This window comes from Centropristis striata, chromosome 22 (assembly GCF_030273125.1).
Source record: "Centropristis striata isolate RG_2023a ecotype Rhode Island chromosome 22, C.striata_1.0, whole genome shotgun sequence".
NCBI lineage: Eukaryota > Metazoa > Chordata > Actinopteri > Perciformes > Serranidae > Centropristis > Centropristis striata.
This window is the reverse complement of record NC_081538.1, coordinates 29,711,682-29,722,521: the sequence shown is the minus strand read 5'-3', so window position 1 is coordinate 29,722,521 and position 10,840 is coordinate 29,711,682. Positions and strand designations below refer to the sequence as shown.

Genomic DNA, 10,840 nt, shown 5'->3' with positions numbered 1-10,840 from the left:
GAATACTTTTAATTGAAACGTATACAGAATTATTTTTTTTCTTGTAATTTTAATTTTTTCAGAATTTATAAAATCACAACACAGGGTATTGGTACATACACTGAAAATTTTTACTGTGCTCACTTCAAACACAATACATTGGAAATGCAGTTAAAATCAGCACATAATGGTATTTTAACCCTTTGATCACAAGCCTGTCTCTAACCTTCAGGACACAGAGTGTCCAGAGTCAACTCAGCAGAGGATGGTTTCGATCCATCGACCTCTGGCCTATGGCCATCACGCTCCCACTGCGCCACTCTGCTATTAGTTATTAACAATTAGTGAAAGGATTTTGTGATTTTTTTTTTTTTATGAATGATGAGAATTCTGCTTTTTTTTTTTATTCTATGCAAAATTCAAACATTCCATTTTGGAATTTCCCCCACCAACAAAAATGATGATGTCATCAGATTATGGGATCATGTTGTGCTTTGATCATGATGATGTCATCACAAGATCAAAGCACAACAGAATCCAGATGAAGAGATCAGTGATGTCATCAGATGATGTCATTAAGCAGTCGTTTGGAACCTTATATATCTGGGAACTGGAGCTATTCTCTCATTCGAGATTCTTCACTGACAATAGCAGGTCTTAGAAAATTTCGTTCGCACACAAAAACACAAGTCTATTACAGAATTTGACTAGTAATACCAGTATTAGCACACTATTATTAGTTCTTCGCTAATAATAATAATAATACTTCTTGTATTACAGCCACCCGCTGTCCACAACACAGACAAGTCTGATACAGAATCCAGATTGTGCTACAGACAGAGCCATGGTTAGAAGGAATAAGCGGACAAACTGTGGTCCTCGGGCGCAGGTCCACTGTCAGTTGGTGGTGGTGGAAGTGGTTAAGACTGGAGGCAGGAAAAAAAGAGAGCCTTTCTGTCACCAGGTGCGCAAGTTCAAGGACAGAATTAAACGTCTGGAGGAGCTTTTAGAGGTCAGGGTTAGAGATTTCAACGCTGAACACAAAAAAAGCTATGAAACCATCACAAAGCAGGAGTCTGAAATCTCCCATCTTAAGAAAAGCCTCCAACTCCAGGAGGAGAAGATGCAAGCCGCTCAGCTACTAAGCAAGCAGGAAAACGAGATGATTGTCACCAGGTATGAGGCCCTGAAGAAAAACCTCTCAGACCAAAACAAGGAGGTGTTTGTGTTTACGGCCACAGTTGCAGGCCCAAGAACTGAAGAGCCTCATACTGAGAGTAAGGTGGTCCAGCTGCAGGCTCAACTCCTTAAGAAGGACGCTGAGATCCAGGAGCTCAGCAAGAGAACTGACACTCTGACACAGATAATAAGTAACACCTCAAGCCTGATGTCAAGACGAAGAGAGGAACACCTTCAGAGCAACAAGGCTTGGGAGGCCAAGTACAAAGCTTTGGAGGACGAGAAAAGAGCTTTGGAGGACAAGTCCACCAAAGGCCTGGATGAGAAATGTCTGCCACCAGAACAACAGGGTCAGATCACTGAGATGAAGGCACAGATTGAGGAGATGGAGGCTGACATCAAGGTGCTCACCAGTAGGAAGGAGCGTATGTTTCAGGTCCTCACCACTACCAGAAGCCAGCTTGAGAGCAAAGATGCTGAACTTGTCCAGTGTGACAAAGCTTGGGAGGCCAAGTACAAAGCTCTGCAGGACAAGTTCGAAAAAGACCTAGCTGAACAACAACAGAGCTGGGAGTTCAAAGTCATCAAGATGACAGAGGAGAAGAGAGAACCTGAGTGTATCATCAAGGACCAGGCTAGGAATGGAACATTCTGGGAGGAGAAGTACAATGCTTTGGAAGACTTGACCAGAGAGCTGGCAGGGACACAACAAGGCTTAATGACGCTTCAAACTCAACATCTAGAGCAGGTCACTGAGCTGGAGGAACATGTCCAGGAGAAGGATGCTGAAATCCAGCTGCTCTCAAATGACCTAGCTGAGAAAAAACAAAGTTGGGAGACGAAAGCAAAGCAGTTTGACCAGGAGAGAGAGAGACTGGAGGAGAGTTCAAGAAACCTTGAGTCTCTGCAGGTTGAACTCAAGGAGAAGGTGAACCAGATGGAGGAGCAAGTCCACCAGAGGGACACCGACATCCTGGGTCTCTGCGAGGAGAAGGAGTCTCTCTCTCAGCAGCTCCAACAGACCAAGAACATGTTGAACATTGTACGAGCTGATCTCCTTCAGAGTGAGACTAAATTCATCAAGATAACAGAGGAGAAGAAAGGACTTGAGGAGAGTTTGGTGATGAAGGAAAAGCTGATGGAGAACGACAAGAAGGAATGGAATGACGACAAGAAGGAATTGGAGGACTGTTGTCTGAACTTGAACAGGAAGAGGAAAAGCTTCTTGTTTTTCAAGAAGAAGAATCCCGACAACAGAGAGGAGGAGCTGCAGATGATCAAAAGCAAAATGCAGCGGAAGGAACTTAAAAAGAAGGAGAAGGCTGAGAAGAATGGGTTTGTTGGCTGGATACACAAGAACAAGTCTGAAGCTGACAATAAGGTGGTTGAGGAGGCTGCTGCTGGTTGTTCAGCTCAGGCTGGACAACAGTAGCTCCCTCTTCCTCTTCCATCTCCCCCTCCCCTCCATCTACGTCACCCCTCCATCAGGTACATGAGGTTTTAAGGTTTCCCCGAAATACATACATGAAAGGCTAATTTGACAATCTTTATAGCCCCTAAGTATATATATATATCTTCGAAAAAACCTTGATCAAAGTGAGTGAGTGACATGTAGGGTTTTCTCCTGGGTGCTCAGGTTTACCCGAACATATGTACATTAAAGGCTAATTTAACGCTCTGAATAGCCCCTATGTATATATCTTAAAAAAAACGTTAATCAGTATGAGTTAATAGTACATCACAATCTCATGTAGGGTTTTCTCCTGGGTGCTCAGGTTTACCCGAAAATATGTACATTAAAGGCTAATTTAACAATCTTTACAGCCCCTATGTATATATCTTTAAAAAAAACGTTGATCAAATTGAGTTTTACGGAGTCAGTGACGTTTTCATGTAGGGTTTTCTCCTGGGTGCTCAGGTTTTCCCGAAAATATCTACATTAAACGCTAATTTAACACTCTGTATAGCCTAAGCTAAGCTAAGTATATATCTATATATAAGGTTGATCCAAAAGGAATTAATAGTAAGTGACGATCTTGTTGCTCACATTTTTCCCATATATATATATATATATATATATATTTAAGACTTATTGAATACTCTTAATTGCCCCTGAACATATTTTAAAAATTAGTTAAAACTTAAATTTACCATCAATCACTTTTCTATGTGTGCTTTTATTTTGAAAAACAGCCTTGTTCTGGGTTTCCTGTAAGGCTACAGTGACCTCTTTGGTTTTTATTCTACTAAACTGTTAGATATAGTTACTTCATGAGGCTTAAAGTAAAAAAGAATGGTATGCTCATCAGAAAGTAAACGCTCTCCTGAACATGTTTACGTAGTTTTCATGTCTGTAGTTTAGAAACCCTGCAGCTAATGGTAGACTGCTCTATGTGTCCCATTGGAATGAATGGAGCTCAAACACTAAACAAGTTACATGACTCCGGACTATATTGGGTGAAATGGGCTTTTTGATCACTTGCACGGTTTTCACAAATACACTGTTAAAAAAAACAACAAAAAACTTTTAAAAACAAACAAAAAACAAATAAAAACCTGTGCTGGGTCTTGGAACTTTCACTCTTCATTAATAATTTTGGGGCAGATTGTAGAGAAGTTTTTGCTGGTCACAAACATCTTATTCTGGAGTCAATTGGATATACAGATTTGGCTCAGTGAGCCTGAATGTGACAGCAACTCCAACCAACTGTCCCATAGAGACTAATGAGAACTGGGACCAGACATTTCTAGACGAAAACAGAAAAGGACAGTTTTCTAACAAATGAAGTTGCTCATATTTTATTACTAGAGACATGAAACTTATATCAACATGTTCAGTAGAGACTTTTCTATCTGATCATATGGCTATTATTCAAAATAGAAGCCCCACAGTTCCTATATTTTAGTAGTTAAGCATTTTAAAAGCCTGAGAGGAAATTGTCAGACTGTTTTTTTTTTTAAATAAAATCCCCAAAAAATAAATATATCTAAGTAGTTTAGCAAAATAAATGCCTAAATGGCTACTTGAACAGGTAACCAAGTACAAGGCTGTTTTTCAAAATAAAAGCCTGCCACAGTAACTATCCCATATGGTCTAGCGGTTAGGATTCCTGGTTTTCACCCAGGCGGCCCGGGTTCGACTCCCGGTATGGGAATTACCCCTTTTGGGCAGTCCGTGGCCTAGAGGTTAGGGATCAGAGGGTTGCCGGTTCAGTCCAGGACTGACAGGTCACAGACTGAAGTGCCCTTGAGCAAGGCTCCTAACCCCTCACACAGCTCCACATAACACATAACACATTAAAAAGCACACACACACTCATTCATATATGTAAACACACACCCCAGGAGAGAAACAAGAAAAGGAAGGACAGATTTTTGCAGCATGAGGGAACATCGTCCTGCACATTGAATTCCCAACCAGAACACACACACACACACACACACACACACACACACACATACACACACTGTCCTCTGTGATTGGTCAGAGATCACTCCCGGGAGAAGGCTGTTTTTCAAAATAAAAGCTGCACAAAGTAATTTTTTCTTATATTGAAAATTTCAGAAAGAAAACATGGTTCCTCCTGGAAAGTTGTTATCAGACATGGTTGAGCCTGTTTCACTAACAGGAGATAATTCAATAGCAAACAAGTTCTCCAACTTAAACAACAGAAGAGGTTGTGTCAAATCCACAAATTAATATATGTATGTATGTATCAAAGCTCACATTTTAAAAAATAAAAACCATTGACCTAGGTTTAAGATGAAAAAACTCCCTGGTAAGGCGTTATAAAATTCAGTTTAAACCGTAAATAAATGCCGTAAGTGAAGTAGTTACAAGGGTCATGTGAATACCGCAAGTTAAGTAAAACATGTGAGTTACGATCTTAAAAGAGATTCACGTAACAAAACAAAAAAAAAATACTTTTGTTTTCACTCGGGATGCCAACAGGCTGAAACATCATATTTACAATAATGTAGGAGCATTTGAGAGGCCTATGTAAAGGTCACCATATTTGAATAATGGCTGTGTAAAAATAATTTAATAACCTCCAGGACACAGAGTGTCCAGAGTCAACTCAGCAGAGGATGGTTTCGATCCATCGACCTCTGGCCTATGGCCAGCACGCTCCCACTGCGCCAATCTGCTATTAGTTATTAACAATTAGTGAAAGGATTTTGTGATTTTCTTTATGAATGATGAAGTGATGTTCCAGAAAAATAAACTGTTGTCCTGCAGAAAAGTCCCTAAACAGTGTGTGAGCTGCATAAATCGGGTCTGAATGGAAAGATGAGACTCTTGTGGATTCAATGAGCCCAAATGACCATTTTCAAAAAGGTCACTTGACCTCTGACCTCAAGATATTTGAACAAAAAAGTGTCCTCATGAGGTTCTCCTTTACAGACATGCCCACTTTGAGTGGGTAACATGCATATAAATGTGTTAAGTTAGTGGATTTGAATATTTTTTTGCATGCTGGGGTGGATAGAGTTGGATAAATTGGGTAGAAAATAGGGAAAATTATTGTTTTAGTCATAAAAAAATAGCAAGAACAAAGTTTGCTCCCCAATTCTGTTTTTGTCATTTCTAAAGGAAAATCTGTTGGTTACATAGTACACAGAACCATGACTTCGCTGCTGTGACACGCCCACTTTATGCTGGTAACAGTCAGTGTCTCTCCTGCAGCAAAATGTGTTATTGTGTCCTCTTGTATGTGAATATTTGTGCACCCTGGGTCCCTAAACAGCCTGAAAAAATTTACTTTTTACTCAATTCATCAGGAGAACAGTTAAATATGCAGAGTAAAGTTCAGAAGGAGGACGTTTTTTGTAAACTTTAATCAAATCAAGTTCTTTGACATTGTTTTTGAAAAATTATATTAATAATTATTTCATTTTACAAAAGACAGTTCTGCATTTTTTTTTAATTCTATGCAAAATTCCAACATTCCATTTTGGAATTTCCCCCACCAACAAAAATGATGATGTCATCATATGATGGGATCATGTTGTGCTTTGATCATGATGATGTCATCACAAGATCAAAGCACAACAGCATCCAGAGATGAAGAGATCAGTGATGTCATCAGATGATGTCATTAAGCAGTCGTTTGGAACCTTATATATCTGGGAACTGGAGCTATTCTCTCATTCGAGATTCTTCACTGACATTAGCAGGTCTTAGAAAATTTCGCTCGCACACAAAAACACAAGTCTATTACAGAATTTGACTAGTAATACCAGTATTAGTACACTATTATTAGTTCTTCGCTAGTAATAATACTAATACTTCTTGTATTACAGCCACCCGCTGTCCACAACACAGACAAGTCTGATACAGAATCCAGATTGTGCTACAGACAGAGCCATGGTTAGAAGGAATAGGCGGACAAACTGTGGTCCTCGGGCGCAGGTCCACTGTCAGTTGATGGTGGTGGAAGTGGTTAAGACTGGAGGCAGGAAAAAAAGAGAGCCTTTCTGTCACCAGGTGCGCAAGTTCAAGGACAGAATTAAACGTCTGGAGGAGCTTTTAGAGGTCAGGGTTAGAGATTTCAACGCTGAACACAAAAAAAGCTATGAAACCATCACAAAGCAGGAGTCTGAAATCTCCCATCTTAAGAAAAGCCTCCAACTCCAGGAGGAGAAGATGCAAGCCGCTCAGCTACTAAGCAAGCAGGAAAACGAGATGATTGTCACCAGGTATGAGGCCCTGAAGAAAAACCTCTCAGACCAAAACAAGGAGGTGTTTGTGTTTACGGCCACAGTTGCAGGCCCAAGAACTGAAGAGCCTCATACTGAGAGTAAGGTGGTCCAGCTGCAGGCTCAACTCCTTAAGAAGGACGCTGAGATCCAAGAGCTCAGCAAGAGAACTGTTTCAGGTCCTCACCACTACCAGAAGCCAGCTTGAGAGCAAAGATGCTGAACTTGTCCAGTGTGACAAAGCTTGGGAGGCCAAGTACAAAGCTCTGCAGGACAAGTTCGAAAAAGACCTAGCTGAACAACAACAGAGCTGGGAGTTCAAAGTCATCAAGATGACAGAGGAGAAGAGAGAACCTGAGTGTATCATCAAGGACCAGGCTAGGAATGGAACATTCTGGGAGGAGAAGTACAATGCTTTGGAAGACTTGACCAGAGAGCTGGCAGGGACACAACAAGGCTTAATGACGCTTCAAACTCAACATCTAGAGCAGGTCACTGAGCTGGAGGAACATGTCCAGGAGAAGGATGCTGAAATCCAGCTGCTCTCAAATGACCTAGCTGAGAAAAAACAAAGTTGGGAGACGAAAGCAAAGCAGTTTGACCAGGAGAGAGAGAGACTGGAGGAGAGTTCAAGAAACCTTGAGTCTCTGCAGGTTGAACTCAAGGAGAAGGTGAACCAGATGGAGGAGCAAGTCCACCAGAGTGACACCGACATCCTGGGTCTCTGCGAGGAGAAGGAATCCCTCTCTCAGCAGCTCCAACAGACCAAGAACATGTTGAACATTGTACGAGCTGATCTCCTTCAGAGTGAGACTAAATTCATCAAGATAACAGAGGAGAAGAAAGGACTTGAGGAGAGTTTGGTGATGAAGGAAAAGCTGATGGAGAACGACAAGAAGGAATGGAATGACGACAAGAAGGAATTGGAGGACTGTTGTCTGAACTTGAACAGGAAGAGGAAAAGCTTCTTGTTTTTCAAGAAGAAGAATCCCGACAACAGAGAGGAGGAGCTGCAGATGATCAAAAGCAAAATGCAGCAGAAGGAACTTAAAAAGAAGGAGAAGGCTGAGAAGAATGGGTTTGTTGGCTGGATACACAAGAACAAGTCTGAAGCTGACAATAAGGTGGTTGAGGAGGCTGCTGCTGGTTGTTCAGCTCAGGCTGGACAACAGTAGCTCCCTCTTCCTCTTCCATCTCCCCCTCCCCTCCATCTACGTCACCCCTCCATCAGGTACATGAGGTTTTAAGGTTTCCCCGAAATACATACATGAAAGGCTAATTTGACAATCTTTATAGCCCCTAAGTATATATATATATATCTTCGAAAAAACCTTGATCAAAGTGAGTGAGTGACATGTAGGGTTTTCTCCTGGGTGCTCAGGTTTACCCGAACATATGTACATTAAAGGCTAATTTAACGCTCTGAATAGCCCCTATGTATATATCTTAAAAAAAACGTTAATCAGTATGAGTTAATAGTACATCACAATCTCATGTAGGGTTTTCTCCTGGGTGCTCAGGTTTACCCGAAAATATGTACATTAAAGGCTAATTTAACAATCTTTACAGCCCCTATGTATATATCTTAAAAAAAAACGTTGATCAAATTGAGTTTTACGGAGTCAGTGACATTTTCATGTAGGGTTTTCTCCTGGGTGCTCAGGTTTGCGCGAAAATATATACATTATATCTATATATATATGTATGTATATATATTTAAGACTTATTGAATACTCTTAATTGCCCCTGAACATATTTTAAAAATTAGTTAAAACTTAAATTTACCATCAATCACTTTTCTATATATATTTGAAAAACAGCCTTGTTCTGGGTTTCCTGTAAGGCTACAGTGACCTCTTTGGCTTTTATTCTACTAAACTGTTAGATATAGTTACTTCATGAGGCTTAAAGTAAAAAAAAATGGTATGCTCATCAGAAAGTAAACGCTCTCCTGAACATGTTTACGTAGTTTTCATGTCTGTAGTTTAGAAACCCTGCAGCTATCGTAGACTGCTATATGTGTCCCATTGGAATGAATGGAGCTCAAACACTAAACAAGTTACATGACTCCGGACTATATTGGGTGAAATGGGCTTTTTGATCACCTGCACGGTTTTCACAAATCCACTGTTAAAAAAAACAACAACAAAAAACTGTTAAAAACAAACAAAAAACAAATAAAAACCTGTGCTGGGTCTTGCAATTTTCACTCTTCATTAATAATTTTGGGGCAGATTGTAGAGAAGTTTTTGCTGGTCACAGACATCTTATTCTGGAGTCAATTGGATATACAGATTTGGCTCAGTGAGCCTGAATGTGACAGCAACTCCAACCAACTGTCCCATAGAGACTAATGAGAACTTTTTATTTTTAGAGGTTTTCATTTCTAGAGGAAAACAGAAAAGGACAGTTTTCTAACAAATGAAGTTGCTCATATTTTATTACTAGAGACATGAAACTTATATCAACATGTTCAGTAGAGACTTTTCTAAATGATCATATGGCTATTATTCAAAATAGAAGCCCCACAGTTCCTATATTTTAGTAGTTAAGCATTTTAAAAGCCTGAGAGGAAATTGTCACACTGTTTTTTTTTAAATAAAATCCCCAAAAAATAAATATATCTAAGTAGTTTAGCAAAATAAATGCCTAAATGGCTACTTGAACAGGTAACCAAGTACAAGGCTGTTTTTCAAAATAAAAGCCTGCCACAGTAACTATCCCATATGGTCTAGCGGTCAGGATTCCTGGTTTTCACCCAGGCGGCCCGGGTTCGACTCCCGGTATGGGAATTACCCCTTTTGGGCAGTCCGTGGCCTAGAGGTTAGGGATCAGAGGATTGCCGGTTTGGTCCAGGACTGACAGGTCAAAGACTGAAGTGCCCTTGAGCAAGGGACCTAACCCCCCACACAGCTCCCCTGAGTTCACAGTGTCTCAACAGGAAATGCTAGAGAAGTTTTCTCAAAATAAGAGCCCCACAAATGTTATCTTTTAGTGTAGTACATGTAAATGTGGTGCAACAGGAAACGGAGGACTCTACTCAGGCGCTTAGCATAATAAAAGCTTAAGAAAATTGTGTCTCAACAGGAAGCTCAGGACAAGTCTGAGTTTTCAAAGTAAAAGCCTCACAGAGTCACTTGATCTTTGTATCGTAGAATAAAAGCCTGATATCTAACTGTGGCTTAAAAGGAAACCCAGGAAAAGTCAGTTAGGCTGCATTTTCAAAATAAACGCCCCACAACACCGCTATAATTGTGAACAGGAAACCTAGGACAATGCATTTTTCAAAATACAACCCCCTCCAAGTCACGATACCTGTATCGTAGTAGAATAAAAACCCGAGATGTAACTGAGACTTTACAGGAAACAGAGGACAAGGCTATGTTTTCAAAATAAAAGCCTCACACAATCAATGTATTGCATGTATGCATGTATGTATGTATGTATGTATGTGTATTTTATTTTGAAAAGCAGCCTTGTCCTGGGTGTCCCACTAAGTAGCTATATCTTAGTAATTTAACATAAAAAGGGTCTTAGAAGAAACTGCTTACCAGGAAAGTCCGGGTAATGTTGCATTTTCAGAATAAAAGCCCCATAATATTGCTTTAATTGTGAACAGGAAATCAAGGACAATGCAGTTAAAAAAAAAAGCCCTACAAAGTAAATATATCTTGGTAGTTTAGCAAAATAAAAGCCTGAGATGTATTTGTGGCTTAATAGGAAACCCAGGACGTTGCTCTGACACATCCGATTTGGTTTCTTCCACACGAAGCTTTATGTCAACAAATGTCTGTCTGTTAGACAGAATATGTGAGGGAAGGAGCACTTTTTTTCTCGTAAATTTGAGATTTTTTTCTCATAAATTAGTGACTTTTTTCCCTGTAAATTTGTGAGTAGATTTAAGAGCATCGGAAAGTTCAAACTCTGAGGATAATGTCTGTTTTTACAGTTTCTTTCTATGTGAAATGTTGGATTTTTGGTG

The 10,840-nt window shown here is 40.0% G+C and overlaps 1 protein-coding gene and 2 non-coding genes across 3 annotated transcripts; all 3 read left to right on the top strand.

The window, feature by feature from the left end:
- The first annotated feature begins 823 nt into the window (after positions 1–823).
- LOC131960440 (paramyosin-like) lies at positions 824–2,590 on the top strand. The gene has a single exon (XM_059325669.1). The coding sequence runs from the start codon at positions 824–826 to the stop codon at positions 2,588–2,590; it is 1,767 nt and encodes a 588-aa protein (XP_059181652.1).
- A 1,651-nt stretch (positions 2,591–4,241) lies between these two features.
- On the top strand, positions 4,242–4,313 carry trnae-uuc (transfer RNA glutamic acid (anticodon UUC)). Its single transcript has one exon. It is a non-coding gene; the product is annotated as a tRNA-Glu (tRNA).
- A 5,265-nt stretch (positions 4,314–9,578) lies between these two features.
- trnae-uuc (transfer RNA glutamic acid (anticodon UUC)) lies at positions 9,579–9,650 on the top strand. The gene has a single exon. It is a non-coding gene; the product is annotated as a tRNA-Glu (tRNA).
- Positions 9,651–10,840: the final 1,190 nt, after the last annotated feature.